General features: G+C 41.5%; 1 protein-coding gene across 2 annotated transcripts in view; it reads right to left on the bottom strand.

Moving 5' to 3' along the window:
* Positions 1-24145, bottom strand: part of LOC132975697 (spectrin beta chain, non-erythrocytic 1) — a 114155-nt gene that overhangs the window by 10193 nt on the left and 79817 nt on the right. For both annotated transcript variants that reach the window (XM_061040431.1, XM_061040430.1), the window contains 26 exons: positions 23263-23416; positions 23004-23155; positions 22503-22721; positions 21822-21902; positions 21436-21642; positions 21118-21329; positions 19654-19791; positions 18968-19088; positions 18421-18636; positions 17670-18089; positions 15982-16184; positions 15266-15356; positions 14995-15141; positions 14362-14625; positions 11750-11974; positions 10549-10638; positions 10180-10458; positions 8540-8670; positions 7992-8196; positions 7104-7478; positions 6896-6982; positions 3294-3451; positions 2539-2677; positions 1976-2060; positions 1698-1894; positions 752-852 (listed from right to left, as the gene is read on the bottom strand). In XM_061040431.1, coding sequence (XP_060896414.1) covers positions 752-852; positions 1698-1894; positions 1976-2060; positions 2539-2677; positions 3294-3451; positions 6896-6982; positions 7104-7478; positions 7992-8196; positions 8540-8670; positions 10180-10458; positions 10549-10638; positions 11750-11974; positions 14362-14625; positions 14995-15141; positions 15266-15356; positions 15982-16184; positions 17670-18089; positions 18421-18636; positions 18968-19088; positions 19654-19791; positions 21118-21329; positions 21436-21642; positions 21822-21902; positions 22503-22721; positions 23004-23155; positions 23263-23416 — 4697 coding nt within the window. The remainder of the gene's footprint in view (positions 1-751; positions 853-1697; positions 1895-1975; positions 2061-2538; positions 2678-3293; positions 3452-6895; positions 6983-7103; positions 7479-7991; positions 8197-8539; positions 8671-10179; positions 10459-10548; positions 10639-11749; positions 11975-14361; positions 14626-14994; positions 15142-15265; positions 15357-15981; positions 16185-17669; positions 18090-18420; positions 18637-18967; positions 19089-19653; positions 19792-21117; positions 21330-21435; positions 21643-21821; positions 21903-22502; positions 22722-23003; positions 23156-23262; positions 23417-24145) is intronic.

Below are 24145 nucleotides of genomic sequence, written 5' to 3'. Positions count from 1 at the left end.
CAGTTTTACACTCTGTTTAATGAACATGCTACACAAACATAGGCCAAAATACACACACATGCACAAACAGGATCCTATGAACATGCATTAATGGAGCGAGCGCTCCTGAGCTGTTTTGGGGATCGGTGCCTTGCTCAAAGGCACCTCGGCAGTGCTCAGGAAGTGGACTGGACACATATATGACACTATAAGAACCCGGATAATGACTTCCCAAAATACGAGTTGCTGGGGATGCCATGGAGGAGAATACATCTCACTGTGTTTTGGCTTAAGGGATATTCAGCTGTATAGTCAGATTATGAAGCTAAAGAAATGCGGTGAGCAAGGCGGAGGCAGGACAACAACCTGTGCTTAAGACCTCCAGGATAGTAGCTCTGTGGGATGGTGTCTAAAAGAACTTGGAAATATGCTCGACATTGATCAGTGTGATCTTGTACTAAATATAACTGTTAGGTGGTATTGGTGAAAACAAAGAGTTCATCTGGCCTGATGAGGGCATGACATTTCTTACATGCATCAATTTCCTCATTCTCTGATTGTGTTTCGTTTCACTTGAACTGCTATGAAAAGTGAACTTAAATAAATGGAGAAGCGACTTATTGATAATGAAACTCAAAGCACAAACCCCTGCTGCATGGACACCAGTCATCAAAATCTTCTATTTTTTCCATATCAACTCATCCGAATCTCAAAAGAGTGGGTTTAATATCTAGTATAAATCACTGTGCTGTACACAAACAGGCTGTCTCACCTCTGCTGTGCTGCAGCAGTATCAGGCTGACCCTCAGTGGGCGGGGGTTGTCTTCTCTTCTCTTCTTCCTCTTGCGCTCTTCTCACTTCCAATAACTCCATCTGGACACACAGACACATCGGGACGAGATGAAGCAATCATACTTCATAGAATTGTACTTGGCACAAGATTGGGTTCAGACACTTTGTTGTACTGCCCTAAACAGACTCCTTAACTCTCCACCAATATGAACTAAGAATCCATGCAGCTTAGTCTGAAGTCATTGTTGAAACACCGTAATTAACTTCAAGAAAGTCTATACCTATGATAAACTTTATCCTGAATTTAAATACTGCTCAGGCCCATTAGCATCACCTACATGTAGTTCCAATCAAGTGAGAGATTTTTTGCAAATGTATTCTTTATTATTCTATTTTATTGCAAAGTAACATCTAGATTTTAGAAGTTGTTTATGTTATTCCACCTCAGGGTGAAATGTCCTCCTACTGGAAGCTGTAAAAAAAAGTCCTCTCGTATGAGTCATACTTGTTTTTATCATCAAACTTCAGGTCAGACCGTAACTCTCTATTTCCTTCACAGTGCAGCTCTGCTCTGAAAACAGGGGTTTGGAAGCTGTATCGTAATTTATATCAATTGTTTCAGTTGAACTAATACTGTATAATGAAATATCTTTTTTAATGACTGATAATCAGAACGTTTGATAAATGTGCACTGCTTCATAAACAGGTGACTTTTATCAGCCATTTATAGGAAGTTTGTAAAGCCAAGAAAGATTTAACTTTAGTGGATCTGAATTTAATCTTTGTACAAAAAAAACTCAAAAGTCAGTGACAATGGGAATTTTGGGCTATAAAATGACAATATTCCTGAAAACAGTGTTTTTTCTTTTTTGACTTGTCTTAATTGTTATTGTGTCTTCACTGAATGAAACTGCTCTGCGTCTCACCGTAGTCAATCTCTCCAGAGCGGCAAAGCGTTCCTCCCAGGTGGCGGCTGACTTCTCAAAGGCCTCGTGGCGTTTGATGAGTTTCTCCACCTCGTCCACGCTCTGACCGATCTCCCTGCTGGACAGGTACGGGTCCTGACCCAGCAGCCATGCCTCGGCCACACCTGCATCCCTTGAAAACTGGTGCACCTCCAGGACTGAACAAACATATACAGTCAAGTTTCTGTGGATACTTAACAAAATGAAAAATCTTGTGTTATTGTACGACAACATCTTACCAAGTCTAAGCCACTCCCATCTGTCTTCCCATTTGTCAATCATGTCTTTCCTCTTGTCCGTCAACTGTAACAACTTTTCTTTAATCTGGGGGGAAAAACATTTCATTAAATGTCTTGAAATTAAAAAATTGATGACCAGGTGGTTTGATTGTGCCCCATTTACGGAGGCTACAGACCTCCAAAGAGGGCAGTTCGTTTCATGTCTGTCTGTGTGTCTCTCTCTCTCGATTTGCTACTCTATCCACTCTTCTGTCACATAAAGGCAAAAAGCCCAAAAACAAATCTAAATACAATGGACTGTCACTGAATTCATCTGCTGATAACATAACTGACTGTCTGAAAACGAATGGAAGAGCAGCGATGGCAGCCGTGATGTTAATTATAAATATTTTAGATGGTTGATTGGAGATTCACTCTAACCTCTGGCTTTACTATAAAATGAGTCTATTAAGAATGATCTTCGTATTGTTTAAGGCTCTAAATCCATCTGTGGTAAAACTTCTCAGACACATAAATATTCAGAAAGATTATCTTGTTCTTGAGCTTCATGAAAGAGCCTCCACCTCCTCTGAAGAGTAGTGCTTCCTTGCCAGCAGAGCTTTGCCGAGCTCAATGCAGGCGGTGAAGCTGTCATTGCGGGCGTCGATCTCCGCCTTGATGCCCTGATGGTTGTTCATTAACAGCTCCACTGATGACACGTCCCTGGAAACAAGCGAGAAAACAAACAAACACTAATCTATTAACATTGACAGGAAACACTGAAGACTCATCGTGTTCAATAGATTGTCATGTGATGTGCCATTATGGAGACATTTGAGGCAAATTGGCCAATTTCTATGCTAGTGTCTCATTGTATGCAAGTCATGTTTAAAACACCAGTAATAATAGCCAAATGGAGTTATGAGCATCATAAGAGAGTTACTGGTGACTGAAGCGTCATATTTAAAAGGGGCAAATTAATTCACAACTTCCTGTGACTGTGAAAACAATTCAATTTCTGTGTAACCATGGAAGTAAAAGTGACTTCAAATGCTGTCTATCACTAATATGATGACCACAATCAGGGGTTCAATCCTGTTCCCTCTCAGCTCATCAGCTTTATGTATCCGTCAAGAGAGATTGGAGATGTTGAAAGCTCCTCTCATCAGACACAGAACAAGATCACACTGCACAGAGCTCCAAAACGTCATGGGCGTGTGTGTGTGTTGGAATATCATTAGATGTTAAGTTTGATTAATCTTTACTTGGAACAGTTGCAGATAGCAGCGACAAGTGATAGTAGAAACTGCAATCCACTTTGCCTTCCCAGTGTCTGTACCTGGGGTTCTCCTGGGCCTCGATCAGGCGGATGACGTCCTCCATCCACAGCATCAGGTCTCGCACCATGCTGAAAAAGCGGAACTTGTCTCCAGTGTCGAGCAGCTTCACCCTGCGACCTTCAGCCGCCTCCAGAAGATTCTTCCAGGCCTCAAGGACCTGAGGAGGGGGGGGGGGGGGGGGGGGGGGGGGGGGGGGGAGATAAAAGAAAACAGTAGAGTTCAGACCAGAAAAAAACAAAAAAAACAAACAGAGTCTGGGCTCCTCTCAAAGGGTTCAACTTTAAACCCTGGAGGAAGAATTTTTTTTTAATCTACCACATAAATACGTTAACTTTAAAGTTTGTTTAATCAGTCTTTCAGTGTATAAACAGCTGGCTCCTTCACAGAAAGAGCTTACTCTGATCAGCCGAGACCACCAATATGCTGTATGAAAATGGAATTATTATTTACCATGATGCAAGTTCATTACTGGGAACATACTGTATAACTTGTTTACAACAACTAAAAATACAACATGACATCTATGAATATAACGCAATCTGTTGCAGGGTGTTGCACAGGTCCAGCGGTAGAGTTCTGTGGGGGAGCAAAGCAGCCCAGAGGAATAAATAAATGGGATAAAAGCAAATCAGATACAACGCATTCAAATGGAGGCAAAAGCACCCACTGTGTGTCTCCAGGCAACGTGATAATATATTAAGCAAGCTAAGATTTGAAATGCTAATGCTTTCTCTCTTACATCTGGTCTTTTTACAGTTTGTCATTGTAGGCGAAGGCTGGGTCGAAAAATCAATCACTACTCACTTCATGGTGAATTGTTTTTTTGCTTTTAAAATGTTAAGTGAGGAAGAATCAACCCTACACTGCTCAGTGGAACAGAATGTAAAAACTAAAAGCAGCGTACCCACACACACATGCCATAATTCACTGCAATGTTAAATTTGTATTCCATTCATACATTAATGTGATAAGTCACTGGATTGTCTGTTATTTTTAACATCACCTTGATGCTTCTATGAATTATTTCTCAATGTATTACATCACACTATACATTGATACTTTAACATGATACAACATGTTAAATAAAGATAGATTTTTCTTAACAACGTCCTCATCCTCCATGCTGTTGCAGATTTGTTTCAGGGCTTTAATCTTTTCATAGCATATTTCATTTAAGTCAGTAAATCTGACATCACAGATACTACTCACTTACATGAATAACTAAACAAACTATTTATAGTTCAGCGTGTTCGAGGCATCGTAGCACCACAGCTAAAAGAAATGGCCGACCCACCAGCTGAAGCCACCTGCTGTTCAAAACGTGCAGAACAACACAGTCATGATATTAGAGTTATCTTCTCTAACTGTTAACTGTTAGCAAGCTAAATACCCATTAGCTATCTTAATATGTTAGCATGCTAATGCTAGTCCGATTATGTTGACAAAGACAGCAGTGATTATTGCACAGATACTGTGGTTGGCTTGCTATAACCTGCTGTCTAACAATTCAATAAAAAAAGAAAATACTCTTTGCTCAAAAAACAAAACTTTTTTTTTTTTTGCAACAACGAAAACAAACCGCAACCAGTGTCCCCTCTAGAGGGTGTATTACACTAAGCTTAATTCCTCAAGAAAAAAAAGCTTGACGCTTTGTAAAATATAAATAAAGTATAGAGGTTCAAATAACAAGAATAAAGTGATCTAAAGAGAAATAAGAGCAGATAATCAAGAAGTATGGTATACAACATATCCTTCATAGAAATGTGTCTTGTAGTAGAACATTTTGAGAAGCTGAATCCATAAAATGAGTAAATTAACAAATAAAAAAAAAATGTGCCAGTCGCTCCCTTGTCAAATATTTCAAAGTAGCATAAACTTCACACATGCTAAGAGCAGAGTGCAATGAATGAGTTAGTTGTCTAATAGAAACTCATGGTACATTAACACCGAATCCTTTCACTCCATGTCGTCACATTTTATGTTCATCACACACTTTTACATTATTGATGGAAACATGGCTGCCGAGGACTGAAAGCAGCGATATTTAGCCGGCTAATATAATAAGCAACTACGTTTCAGCAAAGGTGAACAGTAACATTAGCATTGCACCACTGTGTGCAGCAATGAACTATTAAAATGCATCATAAGTTGTTTGGAGAAAAGCTACTAGTGAGAGGCCTGATTGACCAGACCCAAACTGAGTTTGCAAAGGATTTGTATCATTTGTTTTAACCTCTTCAGAGGCCCAGGTGGGTGGAGTTTGCAGCTGACAGGTACTCATGCCCACACAAAGATTTAAAAATGATATGAAACAAACAATAAAATAATTTGCAAATCCCAAGGTCTGTGACTAAGATTTAGGCCAGAACTAAAATCACTAAAATGTCGCTATATTCATCAACATTTTAGTCTGGATTTGAAATGAAAGTCTAAAACTGCAGCCAAAATGAACACTGATGCAAAGCCAATGTTTTTGGTAAACGGAGTCTCACCTCTCCCTTTCTCTTCTGGGTGGACAGTGAGGATATGCAGGGAAATGGACATACAGGGAATGGTCAAAACACAACGTAACAAAAACATTTAAGAGCTTCAAATCATCAACAGTCCACTCTGACTGTCAGGAGACAGGAAGGTGACATTTGAGATGGGAACTGTTCACAAACAGGTATTTTATTATGCAAATCTGAGATTTCCAAAATAAAATACCTGTTTCTTTAGACTTCTTCTTCTAAAAAGTGGAGATTAAGACCAATGTTTGTTTGGAGAGAATTGCAGTTCAAGACCTGTTTTCATAGAGGAAGGGTTCTTTGTTTTCCACGCTCTGGTACTGATGTCTGAAGCTGTGTCGTCACTGAGGCGTACCACAGGCTCCTTGACAGGTAAATGCCACGACTGGGATTTGCTGTGTTTGTCTCTCACAGATTATTGATCATATGGAGTTAAAACATTAACGGCTTATCTATTGTTTTTATCCTTGGTCCCTATTTTGACATTTTAGTGTCTCAATGACTAAACAGCTCAATCTTCACTTCTTCTAACTTAATCTTTAAAGGTGAAGACAATCATTTGGTTGACATTGTTTCGAAGACAATTGTTGTTTTTAAATAATATATGTGGGCATTTAATCCATAGCATGAGATCTCAGTGTACTCGCAATGAAGAGGGGAGACTTAAATAATGTGTCTTTCATTTTGACCATGCCCTGTAAGATCTTACATGTTTTGTTTTATATATAGTTTGTTGTTTTATGGTGAATAAAATCACTTTAGATGATTAGAGCAGCAGATTTATTAAATGTTTTCTATTTAAAGAAAGTCTTTTTTAAAAACAGGATTCATTGGACTCCTTGTTTGCCACCTACAGATAATATTGATTTGTTATTTTCAGGGGCCGAGGAGCAAAGTTAGTGCAGCAGCAGTGAAGCATGCATGAGGAACAGAGACTTTCACACTGATTTTCATTTACATCAGTGTTGGGTCCAGTTCACTTCTAAACTACACCAGTACTGCATGCATGCATGCATGTCTGCAGCAGGTTCAACAAGAGTCAACATGTAAACTGAGCCCAGTCCTGATATGGTTTCTGTTTTCTTGAGTCTCACCTCTCCTTCTCTCTTCTGAATGTCGTCAGCTTTATCTCCAGCGTAAGCAGACTGCAGGCGAACGGCGTCCTCCTGAAGCTGCCGCACCTGAAAACAGAACAAGAGAGGATGAGTTTTTTGTTAATACTGTAAGACCACTCTAAACCTTTTTAACATCAGTGGATATAAGCTTCAAGCCACAGAAGACACAGTAAGTTTGAGCCTGTACCTGTGTTCCCAGTGCCTGAATGTCGTGTTCGAAGGTGGTGTGCATCCTTTGCAGGGTCTCCACCGTGTTCTGGTCCCGACCGAGCTCCTCTGGAAGCTTCTTGTGTTTGTCCAGGATGCGGTTCAGGATCTCCTTGGCGTCATGGTAGAACTTGTGCAGTTCGAAGGAGGCGGCGAGGATCTGCGTTCGGGTGTCAATGAGCTCCAGCAGGTCGGCCCACGCCTCGTTCAGGCCGTCCTTCCACTCTGCGATGGTGGCGGCGTCTCCGTGACCAGTGTTGATCAGCTCATCCGCCTGCCGGTTGACAGTGTCCACGCGCTCCTGGCCGATGGTCCCGGTGTCACGGGCAAATTCTCTGAAGCGCTCCTGTAGCATCTGAAGGAAGATGTAAATCAAGTTTAAGAACAAGGCGCCTGTTTGGTAAAGATTGCAAGAGACCGAATCATACTGTATACGCTAGTTTACTAATATGCTGATTCAAAACACAAGTAGATGGAAACAATGCCTCTACAACTGGTTACAGGTTTTTTACTGGACTCTGAAGGTCTTGAGAGTTTTAGTGGTCAGTATCTGAGCTGTGAATTTGTGAAATTTATTTTTTGCCAAGTTAAAACTGCAGAATGCGTAACAAATTTTTTAAAAATAAAAATAAACACATACATTATAAAAAGTAAATCTAATGCAGACAGAACTAAGATAAAGCCTACCATTGTGAAGTTTCATATTCCCAAACAAACTACATTTCATAATTTGTCAGTTTGGACCCTTTATTAGTTTAGACATAATAATACAAAGATCTTTCATCATAATGCAATGAATTCAGCTTCAAAGTCCAACAACACTCTTGCTGCATCATCACTACGTATTAAACTTGTGTGTTGTACTTACAGTGACGTGCTCGTAGTCCTGTCCCAGCTCATGGGATCCGGCCACCACCTCCCTCTCGGCGATCCACTGCTCCAGGTCGTCCACCTCGCGGTTCAGCTGGAAGAGACGCAAACGCTCGTCTAGCTTCCCCCGACGCTCCTCCGACAAATCCTTCAGCCCGGCGTACAGCTTATCCACCTGAGACTGACGCATCCCGATACGCTCGCTGCATAAAGAGGAGTAAGACAGAAATAAGGAATCCTTACTACTTTTGCTTTTATTCATCAATATTCTGTTTTCCATTTGTGCATTCTTCATATGCTCCCTCAATTCTATTTTTATTCCCTTCTCCTTGGATAAATGTAACAATTTATGTATCCTGCCAACAACGAATGACAGTTTTTTGTAAATTTCCCCATTGTGGGATAAATAAAGGATTATCTTATCTTATCTTATCTTAACAAGTTTTCTACTAAAACAAAAAACAAAAAACTAGAAATGAGAGAGAAAGCAGAAAAGTTGTCCTTTTCCTCGTCTCCTAAACCATTGACGCCCTCCCTACACTTCACCTGTCAGGATGTCCAGCAGCCACCAGACCCCGACTGGTGCTAGACAGCTGGTGGACGGTGTCAGCATAATCCTCCACCGCCTGCTCCAGGATCTGGTGCTTCTTCAACATGGCAACCGAACTCTGCTCGTCCTGAGAGACACACAGAGACATTTATTTAGTTATTTCTACGTTGGACCAATTGAAGGAGTATACAGCGGGTGAGTTACATTTGACCCAAAATAGAAAATAGAGAGATACAGAAAAGATGACAAGTTCAAGGAATTTAACACAAAAACCTCCAAAACACAAACTAATGAAAGGATATAAACATTAGTATTAGATTAGTATAAAGAAGTCCCAGAGTTAAGGAAGACCTGATTCATAAAATTCACAAGTGAATTAGCAGAACTACAGTTTCTCCAGAGTAGAGTTCCTAAAAAGTTTTGACATAAAGTCTCAGACAAACAACCAAATACCAACAAGAACCCAAAACTCTCAACCAGAGAACCTAATGGAAAACATAGTATTCAGAGAATCATTACCCCTACCACTATTACCATTGTAAGTATTTTGCAGAGCATTGAATTTGTACTGACCAGCAGAGTTAAGAGCGGAAACAGCAGAAAGTCCAACAACAAACACCCTACTGTTAAACAAACTCTGCACACAAACTGAGGAACTGGTAGGTGAACCAAAACCAAAGTCAAGAAAGAGGAAGTTTTTCAACCTAACGGGAAACCTGTTCCTGAACTCAGCTCTCTGACATGTATGATGAATGTTTCACTTGTTGATGAACTCCTATAAAAAATGGAACACTTGAGTCAAATTTTGCTTGATGGTAACTTTTTAAAGTTAAATTTTTTGCCAATATGTGCATGTCCCAAAATTGGAAGAAACTGTTTTTCACTCTTTACATCCTGCAGACAGTTTGTACTTAAGTGTGACCTAATCCTTATGCCCGCACACTTACTCAAACGCCACAAATGATTTTTATTCTCAACATTTCGTGTTGACCTCTGAAGACCATCTTCTCGATGCCCAACAACAATAACATTAGCTTGTCAATAACAATAACATTGCCATGTCACGACACAAAAATATTAGCATGTCAATGCATTAAAACAACTACATTAGCATGTCACTGTACAACAACACACACTATCAACATGCTGTTTAGCATTCAGCACATTTACATGCTAACATGCTCTTAGGTCTGCTCTGAGCTTGATGCTAATAAACCAGTCATCTCAACATTGCTTTACCAAAAAAGTGCAGCAAGTTATGTTAGGAAAAGAGTGTCAGGATTCTTGTTCGTGCAGCCTCCTCACTCTGACATGTCTCCATTAATGCATGTCCATAGGATCCTGTTTCTCCATGCATATGTATTCCTGACCGTTACTGAGTATCATGTTAGATTAAGAAAATGTACTAAGGACCAGATCAACAATACTAAAAGACATTTTGACAAAGATGTCCTTAAGTTCTCCAGGTTTGTGAATTCAACCGGGAAATTCTCACATTCTGAAAACTGATTTGATTGTCATTAAGAGCTAAAAGTTGGATGCAAAACTTCTAGGGAATCCCTGTATCCCTGGATGGTGTTAGCTGTCTTTAGCCCCATAGTGGGTACTGGAATGTTAGATTCATATCTGCCCTCACCTTGGCCTTCTCCTCCGACATCATGTAGAGCTCCTGTTCGCTCATCCAAGCCTCGGCCTCAGCAGCGTCAAAGTAGTACTGCTGAGCCTTATGGGCCTCACTGAGACGGGCGTGACGGTTCTCTGTCTCCTTCCTGATCTGTTCCCATAGCGACTGGAGCTCGCTTAGACGCTGACGGATCAGCTCGGCCGTCGGGCTGTCCTCCCTAAGGACGTGCTGGCTGCGCTCAAAGATGTCGTCGTAGCGCGGCTGATGACCCTGGATCTCCTTCTGTAAGGTCTGTGTGGGAGTCAAGGTGACAGAGAGTTCAGGCAGGGGAACTTTTCAGAAGTTGATGTAATCAGCGGGTAGATGTGTGTGGTTGTGTACCTGGTTCTTCTTGATGAGCATCTGTACGGTCTGCAGGTTGTGTCCGTGGTCTGTTGATGTGGCCAGGGCCATCCTCTCCTCCACCCAGAGCTGCAGACACACACACAAACACACACATTATAGAGATACTTTGTGGCGCAGTGCAGTATTTATACAGTTACGCATTTTTCATCACTGTTGGTTCAGAACAGAAAATAAATCACATTCACACTAATATTTTCTACTTCTATTTTGACCACTATAAATGCTTCTACTACTACTGCTGCTACTACAACAACTGTTGAGTCTACTGCAGTTGCTACTTCAGTACAACTGCTGCTGCTAATGCTTACCACATCTGTTTCTACTGCTTACAATACCACCTAATGCTAAAGTGGAATATTACTATTCCTACTGCCACTAGTGTTGCCACAAAGTCTACTACTGCTAATCCTATACTACTATTGCTAATACTATGACTGATGATGCTGCCAGCACTACTGCTAATGCTACTGTCATGACCGCTACTACCACTTTTAATGATACACTACTGCTGTGCATGGTTCTACTACTACTGCTAATGCTACCATCATTAGTGCTACTACCACTTTTAATGATACACTACTGCTGTGCATGGTTCTACTACTACTGCTAATGCTACTATCATTAGTGCTACTACCACTTCTACTGATACTTCTACTGCTGCTAATGCTACTGTCATTACTGCTACTACAGTACCACTTCTGATGATACCTCTACCACATACCGCCCCTGCTACTATACCACTACTTCTAAGGGTATTGCTGATGCCACTACCACTTCTAATACTACCACCATTACTGATGATAAACACATCATTAATGATGATTCTACTAGAACTACTGATGATACCATTGATACTGTTGTTCCTACATATGCGTATGCTGTAACGCAATTGTTTCATCTACCACTACTGTCACAGAGTACATTACTACCACAACTGTTGATGCTTTTACACTTCTGTTCCCCCTATTACCATAGTTGCTAATACCAGTATACCTGGTTGGCTACTTCACATACCAACACATATTAGGTCATTTTCAGTCCTATTGTTTGATAATTAAAAGTTATCTCTTTGAATCCTGCAGATAATCTTAGTCATTTGCTCACCATAACACATCACATTGGCATCTTTAGAAAGATACAGTTCACTTCCTGTATCAGAGGGGTCAGAAGTACTCACGATTTCATCTTCCACATCCCTGTTGAACTGGTGGATCTCGCGTGAGGCCATGAGGTTGTCCCGTCTCTTCTTCAGTGGTGCCTGGAGGGAATCGAACTTCTTCTCCACACTGATCCTCTGTCCGTCAACTTCCTCAGAGCCTTTCCCCTCTTGACTGAGAGCCTGTGACTGGCCTTGCAGCTCCCCAACCTCCTTCTGACGCACCTCCACCTGGCTCTCCAGGATCTGCAATAGGACAGGTAAAAGGTCAGATTGGAAATATGCTGCGACAGCAGTTAAGAAGCATTAAAAACAGAGAATACCGATCTGAATGATGTTGATTAAGTAATTAAAGGTGGTGACAACATACAAAGAAACCACAACTTCTACAACAAACACAGGAATTTACTGATCAATGTGAAATACAAGTGAAACCAAAAACACATTAGTAGCTTTTTTGGGGCTTTCCACCAAACTTACACTCTTCCTCAGAAGATGAAGTTTGCTCAGTTGTCACATACTGTATATCAGATTATAGCCTTGCTTGTGAAAACTAAGCAGACTCCATCTCCTGGAGAAGATACTGAGATATATTTAAAAACCCCAGGGAAGTCACAGAGAGGACCTCGAGTTTTCTTTTTTTCTGCAAAAATGTAAAAAGGGAGGAAAAAAGCCTAAAAATAACTACAAAAATGTTTTTTTTAAAGAAGAAAATGAAGAGAAAATCTCCAGTTATGAAGTTTAAATTAACTGAACTATTTCAGGGAAGTCACACGTTTGGTCCTCATGAAAATATCAAACAAGGAGGAAAAACCCTCAATGGCCCCGTCTCATCATCTCCAGGAAAAATCTGTTACGCTCCAGAGAGTGACCCAAAAATCTTCTAAAGAATGATCTGCTATGAAACATTAAGAGACCTAAAAATAAATATGAAAGTAAAGATCCTCTCCTGCAGCCAGACGGTTTAATAACAGTATGCAACAGCCTCACAGGAGAGTAGAAAAGCAAAAATACAGGTAGAGTCTGGTTTAAAACGAGAGCAGCGAGGAAGATGAGGAGGAGGAGGAGGAGAGATGCTGTTTCTATCCTCTCGCTCTGCGTAACAGATCACACGCTCCGCTAACGATCTCACTCCAACACTTCAGCACTCACTCTCTCCCTCCTTCACAATCACACACACATACACACACTGTGAGAAAATGGCAGCAAAGATCTGAAGGGAAAACAGATGATAGGAGAAATGAAGCAGCTTTAATAGACTGAAAATACCCAAAATCATCCTTCAGACGGCTCGGTTACTGCTAGAGACACACGCACACACATACACAAACACACACACACACACACACACACACACACACACACCTAAGTCTCACTGCTGCCCCGTAACACATCAAATGAAAGATTACATAACTGCTCTGTGAGAGAAGGGTTGAGGGGATGAGACTTTTGGATGTGAGATTATGGGTTTGTGTGTGTGTAGCAGTGGGCGATTACATAAAGGATTGATAGACGACACTTTCCAAAAATAAAAATAAATACTGAAGAGGTTCCCTTCAGGAATTCAAGAGCTTTGGATCAAAAGAATAAATGGGCTTGAGCTTTTAAAGTCTTCTGGCTACTCAAAGCGCTTTTACACCCATTTCACACCTACACATTCTCACCCATTTACACACTGATTGTTGCTATGTAGTGAGACCATCAGAAGTAACTAATGAATATGATGATGAATGATGAAGCAGCGGGAGCAATTCGGGGTTAAGTGTCTAGCCCAAGGACACATTAGACATGTGGCTGCAGGAGCTGGGGAGAATGAAACCTCAACCTTCCGGTTGAGAGACTTCGACTACCACCTGAGCCACAGCCGCCTAAATACATTTTCATTTCACATTAGCCTGAACTGTGAAACTGTTTTTAGAACTACACCTTGGTCTGTAAAGTAGAACCTCAGACTATATCTGAAGCTTGTTTGCTTTTGTCTTAGTGCCCTTTATAAGAACAGTGGTCAGAAAAACGGGTCTCTTTCACTTTTAGTGCTTACTGTCACCAGCATTGGTTTCCACCAACAAAACGACTTTATTACCTGCATAAAGCCATGATTTTTTTAGTGGCTCATATTGTTTCTGTAATGTATTTTCTCCTATAATTGAACAGATGTTGCTATTTGAGTTCATCCTGGAAAAATCTCACACTGGTTTCATGTAGTGTCGGAAAATATTCTGAAAAATGAGCGTGGGACTGGGAAAATTCACTGTATCCCAGTAGAGCTGCACCAGATACTGGGAAAGCAGAAAATGTAGTTCCCACTTGCCGAGTTGACAGACTTAAAGATGTTTGTACAGTGACCAAGAAAAGAGCGATTAAGCAATTCCATCTTCCAGCCTCTCCCATGTAGAGTCCATGTTGTTCTTCATCATGACTTACAGCTTTTAAACACACAGAAGTTTGAAGATTGACTGCCAGTCTTGGGATTAGTAATCATCCTGGTTCAACAAAGGTTATAGACTCCCCACCCCCCATCAGCTCGATACTGAACACTAGTAGTAGAGAACTGAGCCCTCATACTGAAAGGCTTTACAGGAAGTTGAGGAACACATACTGTATATGGGGGAAGTCTAATAGAGCTCACTCACCTGTTGTTTCTTGAGCATGATGTTGACAGAGGTGAGGTCTTTGCCGTAGTCGTCGGACTGCAGCTGTCCCTCCAGGCTGGCAAGCCACTTGTCGAGGTCAGCGCAACTCTGGGTGAACAGCTCGGCTTTGTTGGCATCAAACAGACACTTGGCTTTGGTCTGGGTGGTGGACTCGAGGTCCTGCCACATTGTCTTCAGAGACGCCAGCTTCTCATTAACCATGGCCTCTGTCTCTGGCTTCTCTGCCATCAGCGTCTTCCCATCCTGAGGACCAGATTTTAAATCTCAACATTAAGTCTGCCTCATCAAATTAGATCGACAAAGTGAATTTTTGAACAAAAGTTTCCAAAATGATGAAGTCATACGAGAGAAAATTCTGCAGAAATTGTTGGTAAATGATATAAGTGATACATTTTAGATGGTGGGTGCAACCATAATGAAACTGTGTCCTTGATAACCATGCAATAACTTGTTATAACATGTTACTGCGAATGTTCAGAGCTCAGTTTTTGAAGGAGCACATTCAGCATAATTATACTGTATAAACTCAAGTCTTGGAAGTACATGCTGCTGCTCTTGATGTAGAATTAGCTAATTGAATGCACATGTTGTCCTTCACTCCTTGACACCCACCTTATCGATCTTGTCAAGCCACTCCTTGTTGGACTGCAGCTCGGCCATGAAGGCCTGGTGTTTGAGCCACTTGCTGTGAAGGTTCCTGGCCTCGTCGTACGACATGTCCTGAGCCGTCAGCATCTTCTCATTGATCCACAGGGACAGCTGAGGACACACGAGCAGCACATTAGCTCAACAACCAACCAGACACATTATTAAAGGCTACATTGAAAACTTTATAATAAGTCCCTGCAGGTGTTCTGAATCCTTTCTTTAATATGTGTTTTACCTCCTGGCAGTCCTGCAGGAATTTCTGCAGATCCCTGTTGTCTTTCAGCCTCGCCAGCAGGTCGCTGGCAGCCGCTCGATTCTTCTTGTGTCTGAAAAACAAATATCAACATGTTCTTAGTTAGACTGTTGATATAATCTTAAGAAGACACACAGATGGTATGAACATTGTCTTAATCCCAGAACAAATTAGATTTTTTTTAACACCAGAGCCCCTAAGCAGATATTTTGGTGCTGGAAGGATGGAAGTGTGTGGCCCGGCCAGTCATTATTTTCCCTCTACTTTACATCTTATTATTGCCTAACACTTTGGTAATACTGGTTCTAATTCATTCATACCAACAAATCATAATAACTTCAATAGAATCAACTACTGTAGATGATTTAGTTGTCCTCGAGGGACTCCAGTCTTCTCTACGGTCTTAAAGGCTGCTGCCCTAAACTGAAATAATCATAACTGGAAGCAGAATTTATTCTCATTGTGAATCCTCTGTGATGTTTAATACACAAACGTAGATATTCAAACTCTAACTCTTTCTGAAAAGGACACAAGAAAAAAAACGATTGCCACTTTAAATGTATAAAAACAAGCAAATCTTTACATTTCAGAAGGTTTCACTGAAAAATCCTTAATTGATGAAAAAACGAATAAAGGATTATTTCATGCTCTCTGACTCTCACTGAGGAACAAATGACTTTGTCGGTATCTTAGGTCACCTCTGGTCGATTGAGTCCACCTTCTCCTGAATGCGCTCAGCGTTGATGTTGCCGTCGGTTACCAGGCGCCGGCCGGCATCGACCACGCCGCTGATCTTCTCCTCGTTTGCGTCCATGGTGGTCATGAAGTCCTCCTGCTTCTTGATGGCCGCCTCGGCCCCCTCCAGAGTGGTGGGCATCTCAGTGTGAGCGAGGACGTACTCCTGACAGACAAACAAAACACACACACACACAAAAACACACAGAAGAGATGTTACTGAGTATCAACAATGTTTGTGTCAAAGAAAAGAACATTCTACTGAACTATTCTACTGTTGTTTTTATCTGATGAGAAAAACAGTCTCAAAAAGTTACTGTAATGACAGACTTCTACCACTTGAGGGCAGACTCTCTCCTAGTCATAGAGATAGCATGTAACCAGTCCTGGTCGTTTTAATGTCTTGTTTTGTCCCACACTAAGTTTGAACCCCAGATTCATTACAATTACACAGGGTTACTGAAGGTAGGGTTAGTTTAGAGCCTTTCCCAGCATGCACTGGGTGATGGGTGGCATACACACCATGGTCAGTCTCTCACAGGAATAGTATGTGTGTGTGTGTGTGTGAGTGTGTACATGTGTAAGAGATCCGGAAGAACCCACATGATACTAGTCTGGACAAACGCCCAGTGAGAGATTTATCTTCTGATCACAGTGACTGTGTGTATTTGTGTGTCTGCGTGTGTGTGAGTGTGTGTGTGTTTGTGTGTGTGAGTGTGTGAGTGTGTGTTTGTGTGTGTGTCAGTATCTAAACACTTATGAGAGAAGAGTTCACTCTGTGGTCAAACCACATCACAAAAAAGCATGAAATCCCAACTGACAGTCCTCTCCACATTTAAATGAACCACTGTCTAAAACTCTCAATGCCTTCACAATCACTTTCATTTTGTTTAAAAATAAATATACTACATCGTTAATAGAAATATATTTCAGTTTAAATAAAGGGCATATGAGGGCCTCTGGGTTTTTTGTGCCTCGCTGTGGAGGCTTTCGTTCACCTCTTTTTAGTTATATACAAATAACTGACAGACACTAAATGCAGGACTTTCCAAAACGGATAATACAGAGACAAATCCTTCCTTACACTGGGAATCCTGTATTAGTTTACCGTATCCTGCCTTATCTCAGGTCCCTACCAAGCACTCCTTTTTATCAAACCTTCTTACACTTTTCTCAAAAGCTTGTAGCGTCAGCTGACTCAGTTACGCTGTCCAGTAAATGTTGGCCATATGTCTCTTAGTAAAGGCATTCGATCGGATATTTAAATGGTCCTGTATTAAGAATAAAAGAGCTTCATTATAGATTTAACAAGTTTGCTTCACTAACGGGGGGAAAGATGAATTAGGACAAAATAGTGGTTATTCTGACTGAAGGAGAATTAAAATGCGGGTTCATATCCTATGAAAGGATGAGAACAATGACAAAGGATATATGAATGTTTGAAAGCTTTTTTCCTAAATCAGGGCCTAACCCTTATCACTATGGTTACCAAAGGTACCATAAGGATTTGTAAGTCTTGGAGTTTCTGTTAAACCGCCCTAGGGGCTCAATGTACTCTAGAATACAGCAGGTGACTCGTCAGACACGAGTACTAGAGTCCAGACAAAAGGCCTATGCTAAGCGTGAAGGTGTGATGACATCATCAGCGTACCTGGTTGTTGAGGAAGGCCTCAGACTGCTTTGTGTCCCTGAGGAAGAGCTGGTATGCGTGGGACTGGGACAGCAGGTTCTGACGGTTCTCCCACATCTTGTGCAGCTCGTTCCAGCCGGTGTCGAGAGCCTGCAGCCGCTGCCGCAGGAACATGTACTGCGCGTCCGTCTGGCCCTGCGTCACCATCTCGCCCATGTCCCGCATCTTCTGATAATCCTCCTCGTAGTTGCGGATCTCGTTCTTGATGCCCTCGTGCTGGGTCAGCAGCTTCTCGGCCTCGGCCAGAGTGTTGGGCATGTCCTCTGAGGCGATGGCGGTCTGAGTCCGAGACAGCCATGACTGGAAGTCGTCCAGTTCACGCAGGAACTGCTGCAGCTTGCTGGCCTCGCCCAAGGACTCCTCCCTGTTCTTCATGGTGTCCTGTAGACAGAAAAGAATACAGAGAGGAATGTATTACACAAGAATGGAGTTCATGGTTCTCTTTTATATTATAAGATAAGTCTGAAAAGAGTGCAGACACACGTTTTCTGTTTCTAACTCAGGAAGTTTAACCTGGTTATTGTGAATCTTTAGCCCCATGATATGCCCAAGCTATGAAAACTGACCTCTCATCACATTACAACTCTATGAACAGACAAATGACTACACTGTTTTTTTTTATCAATGCTGTAAACACTTCGATAGTAGGACAGGTTCATGTCACACTGCTGAGACGTTTAGCTTAATACCCACGACAAAAATATTGCCCTACCTTCATCTCGTCCCACACGCCGGTGATCTCAGCCAGTCGCCCCTTGATAGCCTCAGACTGCTCTGGGTGTTCGGAGGCCAAGCGGTCGGCCTCTTTTCCCAAGTCTCCCAGCTTGTCTTCGATGGCGGCCAGGTCTCGCTCCATCCCAGTTAGCTTCCTCTGCAGTGCCATCACTCCGGCCAGGTCGTTCCCCAGCTCCTGGGTCGACTCGATCACCTGAAGGAGACGCAAGTTTAGCCATGATTTGAATTGATTTGGCAAGTGTAGTGCTGGCACCCCATTGCTTTTTAGTCTTTGCCATGTCAAAAGAAATTGATATGTTTGTTATATTTATTGAATGTGTGTACAAAGTTGCCACCAGCCGGCTATTTCGCATTTTAAACGTGTTTTAGCCCCGATGTTTTTATATTTAGCCAAAACTGTGCTTTCATCTGGCGCTACTTTTTTAGTAAAAAAGGAAATTCTATCGTCTCAGATTTCCGACCACGTTTAAATAAATCCTAATGTGAGTCATGTCTGTGAGTTCAGATTTGATCTCAGTCATTACCTTGGTCTTCTCTTTGATCCAGGACTTGGTCTCGTTGCACTCCAGGTGATAATTCTGGACACCCAAAGCTGAGCTGAGGCTGTCTTTCTTCTGGTCCACCAGATCTCTAAACTGACTCCACCTGTACAAATAGACAGACAGACGGATGGAGACACAGTCAGTACCAACATCAACTGATTCTTAATTCAAACCAAGTACATGCCAGGTGAGTAACCAGCTCAATCATTTTCTGATTATATACAGGACTCAGTTTGTATCTTGTTCACCTTGTTTCATCACGGTATGTTAACCTGTTTATTTTCTCCCATTCTTAAAAACTCATTAAGTTAATTGTGTTTCTTTTCTACTTGTTATTAGCCCTCATATTCCTTTATCCTTTTTTGTATAGCTTCTTAATCCTGATAAATGACCTAACTACAGTCAAATTCTCTGCTTTACTCTAAGCACAACCATCGGCCGATAATCTGTTAATTCTAACTGGTGATCCTTTAAATCTTGGTTTATTGCACTCTTAATCTTTTAAAGTTTAGTTTCCCATTGATCTTTGATTGAATTAAGTATGGAGCTTTTAACCTTAAAGTATCCACCACCAGTAGAATCTGAATTTAACGGTGAAAAATAATCACCTCCAATAAATGGGAGTAATCCCAGTGTATTTAAAAATGTTTTATTCCCAGTCAGATTACCTGGTGTTGAGTTTGTCCTGCTGAGCTTTGATCTCCTTCTCGCTGGGATGTTCACTGTGGAGCAGTTGCCTGGCAACCTGGTTGACCACTGCAACTCTTGACGCCTGGTTGTTCATCTCCGGCTCCAAACTCTCGAACCTGGAAAAAGATGGAGCATTAAAACACACAAGTGAAAAGTTACATCAACATTCTACATTCTTTACTAGACCTCAATCTTATACGGCCGGACTTTAATTAGACGTGTTTTTGACAGGAAACAAATGTTACTAAAGCATGAATGATGTCAGTTTATGTACACACTCTCTCTCTCTCTCTCTCTCTCTCTCTCTCTCTCTCTCTAACAGTGTGGGACATGCAGTGTGTTGTAAACAACAGTTTACTGCTCTGGTTCCCACAGTCTGACTGAATCCTTTCAGCTACAAAACAACAACCTGACAAACTGATGCTGGATCAGATTTAAAGTCCTAAACCTGCGGCAGCTTCTATTTCTACATTTAACTGCAAAAACAACACACTGGTGATTCATATTCCTTCTCATGTTTGTGCATTCATCATAGGGCTTCAAATTCATTTTCTTTGAAAGTTCAATGAATAAGTACCTCGCTAACAAGTCGTGCTTAATCAATTAAATAAGTCAATCAAAAGAAACATAACTAGCGTCTATTTTGAGATTTGGTTAACTCACAAACAAGCTTGTTGTCTTTTGTGACCGTTAACTGATTTGGAAAAGGTTTGAGGGCTGGATGTTGATTTGATGACAAAAAAGAGACTTTTAAGAAATCAGGGAGATGATGAATTTGCCTACTTTCTGACATTAAATAAACTAAACACTATGCTTTGAATAAAAAGATAAACTTATTGGGAACTGTACAATTCCATTAACAAGCCAAAAAACTAATTTGTGTAATCCTTTTAACAACTGTAATGTGTTTTTGTGTGTTGTTGTTTGTCCTCTCAGATTAATTTTCCTTAATTGTGGGGGGTCCTTAGTGACTTTTCAGTCATTTAATAAAAAGTTTAAAAAAAACGTATGTATTTTATTTTACTTGCCAGTACTGCAGGTAAAAGTGCATATTGCTAAAGTAGAAATCTGACCTCCCTCCCTCACAAAGACATTGGCTCAATGAATAACATCATACTGTGCTCCAGAGAAGATCCTCTGCAGTGTAAGAACCCAAAGTTCACATGTTCATAAATGCAGCAAGGAGAGAAGTAAATCAACAGGCAGTCAGCAAATGCTACAATTTCATTGGATGTTAAGTTATTGTTTTAGGGGTATTTGCTTGATTGACAGTTGTCTAAGCTTATAAATTGATGCCTTGGTGGTTTCTACTACCTGATGTTTTTCCAGCCTCCAAACTGTTTTTATTGTTTGTGTGCATGCAATTTCTTTTAATTATTTAATCTTTGGAGCATTTAAAATCATTATTATGCTGATTATAAAAATATTGGTTGTTTCCTCACCGGTGCTGGACCACCTCCAGGTCCTCCAGTTTCTCGGGGATCTCCATGCTGTTGAGCCACTGCTCCTTTTCATCGATCCACACCTCGCAGGCGCTTGCTTCACTCAGCATCTTGTACAGAGCCAGAGCATCCTGCAGCGCCTGCTTCCTGAGCCGCGTCAGCTCCACCACCTCTTTGTAACGCTCCTCGATGCCCGCCAGCCTGTTCTGGACCTGCAAACGCACCAAGCACACCAGCAACACACACCGCAGGGCGTCAGTGACTGCAGGGGAACTAAAACAAATGATGGGTGTTCAATTTTGTCAGCCAGATTTTCACCTCCTCAGAGTTGGCCTTCTCTGGCGGCAGCGTGCGGGACTGTTCATGCAAAGCGTCAATGACCGGTCGGTAGCTGTTGATCTCCTCGGCCACATCCTTGTGTTTCTTCACGAGAGCCTGAGTGGAGAACTCGTCATGACCCACGTCCACGCTGGAGACTATCCTCAGCACGTCCAGCATCCACGTGTCGATGTCGTCAGCATCAGCCTGCAGGGAGGAGATGATGTCTTATCATTATCAAAATATTAAAAAAAACAAGGAATCACCTTGAGGCAAGATGATAATGAGGGACTGAATTGAAGAAATTGGAAAGTGTGGCTTTGTGCTTTCAAATCCAACAACTATAGTCTAAAAGAAACAATGAGAATCAGTGTGTATGTTTTTACCTGGAACTGGTGCTGGTTGCAGGCTTCCTGCAGACGAGCTTTACGTACAGCAGAGAGTCGCTCCAGAGCCGCCCACTGCTCCTGCAGCACAGAGAGAGGAGGAGCAAGGAAAGGAGGGGAGGTGTTAGGAAATTATTCAAAGGTAACATCAAACATTGGATGTTGGGAGATGATTGGCAAGAAAAATTCACTTTTTTTATTTTATTTTTTATGTTGCATATTTGTTCTGCATCTCATACATGTTTTAGAGCAGAAATTATGGAAACACTCATGTCCCAACATGCAGGTAATGTGAGAATAAGAGTATTTTTTATTTAATTTAAGCTCATTTATGATTATGAAGCAATAAGATTTTAGTCGTAAACATGACCAGACACAAATTACACACTACATTTCCACATAAAAACTCAGTTCCTTGTTGTTGAAATGTAAAGGTTGCAAAAAAATGTGAATTTGCACTGCAGTAACAACATGAAACTTTTAATATGTTCAGAAACCGTCACATTTCCAAAAACATAAAGAGAAGAATGTCAGCTCCAGCTTGTTATCACAGCTTGCTATTTGCAAGAACTTGATTTTGCACGACTGTCCTTGAGAATTTGACATTGTGACTTGTTTTAAAGTGTTCTAACTTGAAGATTAAAGGCAGATTTGACATTTCTTCAGACACCCGCAGTGTACCTGGATGTCCTGGATACGTTCTTTGATCTTGTCAGCTCCAAAGTGGTTGTTTGCCACCAGCTCCTCGCCCTGTTTGATGGTCTGCTGCAGGTGGGCGGCTCGCCCAGTCATCTCATCTTCGAAGGCTTTGTGCTGACTCAGCAGGCGCAATGCCCCCGTGAGATCCTTCCCATAATCCTCGAGGGACAGAATCTGCTCCTTCTCCCGGATCCAGCCCTCCTACAAACCACAGACACATCCAGGCCTCAGTTACATCACATCAGGGCAAACTCAGGTTTTTATTCTGTTAAAGCCGACTGTGCTGTGGCTCGAGATCTGTAAAAGGTTTGTGGTAACGGCGTTTTGTAATTTGGGTGCCGCAATAAAACACAGAGTGAGGGAGTTATAACAAGTAGGGCCTGACAGCCAGGAAGAGAGAACAATGAACTAACTAAGACTGAGATTTTTTATTCAACTGCCAAATAATGTCCTATAAATTTTTAATAAAGCATGGATAAAAACCTCTTCAGCCATCTCCCAGAAGAACTTCCAGAGACGACGGGACTCCTCCAGACGAGCTCGGCGCTCAGCTGCCAGCTGACTCAGCTCCTGGTAGCAGAACTCCATGTGAGCGACACGATCCCTGATGATCTGAGGATCACAGGGCTTATACCCTGCAGAAGAAAAGAATCACTATTGACATGCCCTTTGTTCCCCCCTGAATTAACAAATCACAAAGGGTACAAAGTGAGATTTGAAGAACTGAATAGGTCTCTCTCACCCTCCATCTCATCTGCAAACTTCTGAGCATTGTTGTTGACGGTTCGGACTCGGTCGGACTGGATGCTGATGTCGGCCTCCACCAGAGCGTGTTTCTGCAGCAGGTCCTCCACACCCAGCAAGTGTTTCCCATAATCCTGAGAGAGAAGCAGCATCTGCAGAGGGAGAGAGGTCAAAACAGTGAGTCACGACAGAGACTTAACTGCCGATAAGTAAGTCGCACTATGAGGTGTTTATACAGTTTCTTTGCTGCTACATCATATTTTCAGGAAATCTTCTGAATTCATTATAACAAGAAACAGACAGAGGGCGCAGTTTTAAAAAAACAACAGCGTTCAAAGTTGTTGTTCAGAGGAAATCGGAGCATAGACGTTGTAAAAAAAGCGATTGTTTACAGTGTTTCCCCTAGGTTTACAGCGTTGGGGGTGTGGGGACAAGCCGACATGCCAACACGGCGACACGACGACACAAACACTTGAAGGAATCTTGGTGCTCATGTGTTACTTTTAATGACAGCTGTCCTTTTCTATAGGACATTATATTAGGGGGGCGGGTCGCCCCCCTAATATAATGGTAGGGGAAACACTGGTTTAGCTGCAGGTGTAGAGTGCAAAATAACTTTTCTTTGTAATGTTCAGAAGGAGGTTACTCCTGATTCAAAGAAGTCAATGTAAAAAGAAGCAACTTCTCACTTGATTTATAATCCCAGTTAACCTTTTCCTAATGAGTGTATGCACTCAGTGCCTAGTTTAACTACTTCAACACAGCATGATGTTAATCTTTCTATATAATGCTTTTATTTACAGTAAAACAGATGATAAGCAAAGTTTAAAGTAATAACCACAGTAACCTGTACATTTCATTTTGTTCACAGTTCAGATTCA

The sequence above is a fragment of the Labrus mixtus genome, chromosome 6 (genome assembly GCF_963584025.1).
Source record: "Labrus mixtus chromosome 6, fLabMix1.1, whole genome shotgun sequence".
In the NCBI taxonomy this organism is placed as follows: domain Eukaryota; kingdom Metazoa; phylum Chordata; class Actinopteri; order Labriformes; family Labridae; genus Labrus; species Labrus mixtus.
This window is presented reverse-complemented; position numbering and strand designations above follow the sequence as displayed.